Below are 2,686 nucleotides of genomic sequence, written 5' to 3'. Positions count from 1 at the left end.
AAAACCACCCAAACAAAGTTGCACAACTTCTTGCTAACAATGAAACACTTGGATATTAAAAGTTCTTATGGTCTTTCTAGAAACACTTGGATATTAAAAGTTCTTATGGTCTTTCTAGAAAGGAAAAAAAAAAAAAAGTTTTCAAATCCTATATCTAAATGTTTATTGATGAACAACCACTCAAACAAAAGTACAATATAAGAAATTAAGAAAAACATTGTTGTTTTTCACAACTTTATGCTAACCATGAAACATTTAGATATTGAGGTACTCGGCATTCAAGGGCTTAAGCATATGACTAGCTTGTGTCTCAATGTAGTTCAAGTGCTTCTTTGGCATACGCATGAAGACAACCCAATCCTCGTTCTTTATTGGACTGCACATTATCATCACAAAACTATCACTCCTATTAGACGGAAGATGGCATGTCCCGAGTTTCACCTTACCCCACCCAAAATCTATCCCGTTCATGGCCTCAAACCTTTGTCCTGCTGACACTGAGAATGCCATCCCTTGGCCGACAAATGCTTTTGATATTAGTGGTTGTGGCCGTTGTTCTTCCACAAAATCTATTATATCCAAGAAATGCTCTTTTGTAGTAGCAATCTGCAAGAACTTGTGAACCTCTGTTGCTACATTGCTCAATGACATCCCCTTTAACTCCTAATGTATCAAATAGAGTTTTTCAGATCCACAATGATCATCCTTATAATATTTCCCTTAGATTTAAGTTTTGTGGTTTTGTATTTTGAAAATGGAAAAGAAAAACAGAGTTTTGTTTATTATGGGATTCTTTATAATAAATGAAGTATAATCCTTTATAAATAAGTTCAATCAAGGTTTACATTATATATATTAATTAATTAGGTCGTGATAATATTCATACCACAAAAACCGATAAATATACCACACATTTGTATGGTGTGCTATATAACTGGTACTTTATGATAATTTTATAAATGCTACTGATACTAATATCACCACTCATATTAATTACCTGTGGTTTTTTTGACCCAAACGGCAACGATATTAAATTGCCAAAGTGCGAATCCATTAGTTTTCCTTTCTGAACATCACCTTTGTTGCTTAACCTTCTCCTTCCATCAACAGGAACTTCCACGTTACACACTTCATCACTACCTTTTCCAGAATCTTCCATGCTCAATGCAACTTGCTTCCACAAGAAAGAAGTAAATGAAACTACCTTTGACCTCTTGCACCCATTTTCACTTGCCAACATTTGTAGCTTTGCAAGTTGTTCACCTTTAATGTAGTACATGCGATTAACGAGTAAATAGTCATCATCATGACTTATGTCCTCAGTCGGGTTAGATGGTGGTTGTAACACGGTAAACATATCCTTAATTAAAGGCGAATAATTGGTTGGGGACCTTGGTTTTAGGTAAGACCTCTCAAACGAAGGACGTATAAATGTAAAATTGTATCGAGTTATGTCCGCCCATGCTGACATGAACATGTTTGCAGAGTACCCGTCAACTAACCGATGATTGTTTAAAAAACTTATTACTATTCCACCACAGCTTAGCCTTGTAACCTGCATTTAATTTACATTGATATATGTAATAATGTGAAATCATCTTATAATCAACATTACAAGAAAGACAAATTACTAACTTTCAGGAGGAAACCCAAAAAATTGGGAAAAACCCCCTAGTTGCAAGATTAATTCGAACCTGTGACGTATTCATCCAGGGGCTCTATTATTGTGTATCATGAAAAAATTCTTACAATCAATGTATATATTTCGTGCATGAGTTTTGTCATGATCCAGTTTCCAGATGTTATCCTATTTTTTTACTTTATTACTCGTAATATTTGTTTTACGATAACCAACTTCTCTATATGTATGTATGCAAATAATACTGTAAGTAAGTAACGTCCAATGACGTCTTCCACGGGTTTTGGGTCCTAATACCTCGACGGGTATGTGGGAGGTTAAGATGTAGACAGCCTTACCCTTACCGGTAGGTGTAGAGCAGCTGCTTCCAGGTTCTATCTAAAGATAGAAAAGAACTTCCGACATTACTGTATTAGATTAAAATTAATCAATATATATTATTTTAATCTTCGTTAATTGAGCTCACTAAGCTCTAACACCCAAACAGTACTTTGTTTCACGCGACCATATATGCATGATCGAGTTGAGCCGGTGTGGGCGCATCCGTGTGGGGATGTTAGCCATTTATCCGTTGCTGCCTTTAAAAAAAATAAATTAGATTGGGTGTCAACATCACAAACAGTAATTAATTACCTGGATGGAAATTATATGACGTTTGTTCCTGGGCATTAGTTTTCCCTCAACACATTCATCTAGATTGTAAAAGTTGAGTTCCTTGAGTTGCACGTCAGCAACAGCTACAACAAAATCGACACCTTGATTGTTGCAGTGAAACTGATTCTCTCCTGCATCTGCATTCCATTCTATCCTGCCAGCAAGGGGCGGGAAGATCGAAAGAACCCGAGATAGTGAGGCTTTGAGGGAGTCTATTATCGTCGTGAAATTCATGTAGTCAGAGGGTTTCTTGTAGAAGAAGATTGAACCTGTATCACAAGGTGGCACAATTAGGTCAAAGTTTGTAAATGGTACCCAATGGTCATGCCATGGTTCTTCTGCATGCACCACTGCATTTTCAATCACCTTCACTAAAAATGTGTTAATGCCCAT

General features: G+C 36.3%; 1 protein-coding gene across 1 annotated transcript; it reads right to left on the bottom strand.

The window, feature by feature from the left end:
* Window positions 1–255: 255 nt before the first annotated feature.
* On the bottom strand, window positions 256–2,686 carry LOC122597106 (coniferyl alcohol acyltransferase-like). The gene is made up of 3 exons (XM_043769738.1): window positions 2,273–2,686; window positions 998–1,555; window positions 256–663 (listed from the first exon to the last, which is right to left on the bottom strand). Exons 1-3 carry the CDS (start codon window positions 2,684–2,686, stop codon window positions 256–258), a joined length of 1,380 nt encoding a protein of 459 aa, XP_043625673.1.

The sequence above is a fragment of the Erigeron canadensis genome, chromosome 4 (genome assembly GCF_010389155.1).
Source record: "Erigeron canadensis isolate Cc75 chromosome 4, C_canadensis_v1, whole genome shotgun sequence".
Lineage (NCBI taxonomy): Eukaryota > Viridiplantae > Streptophyta > Magnoliopsida > Asterales > Asteraceae > Erigeron > Erigeron canadensis.
This window is presented reverse-complemented; position numbering and strand designations above follow the sequence as displayed.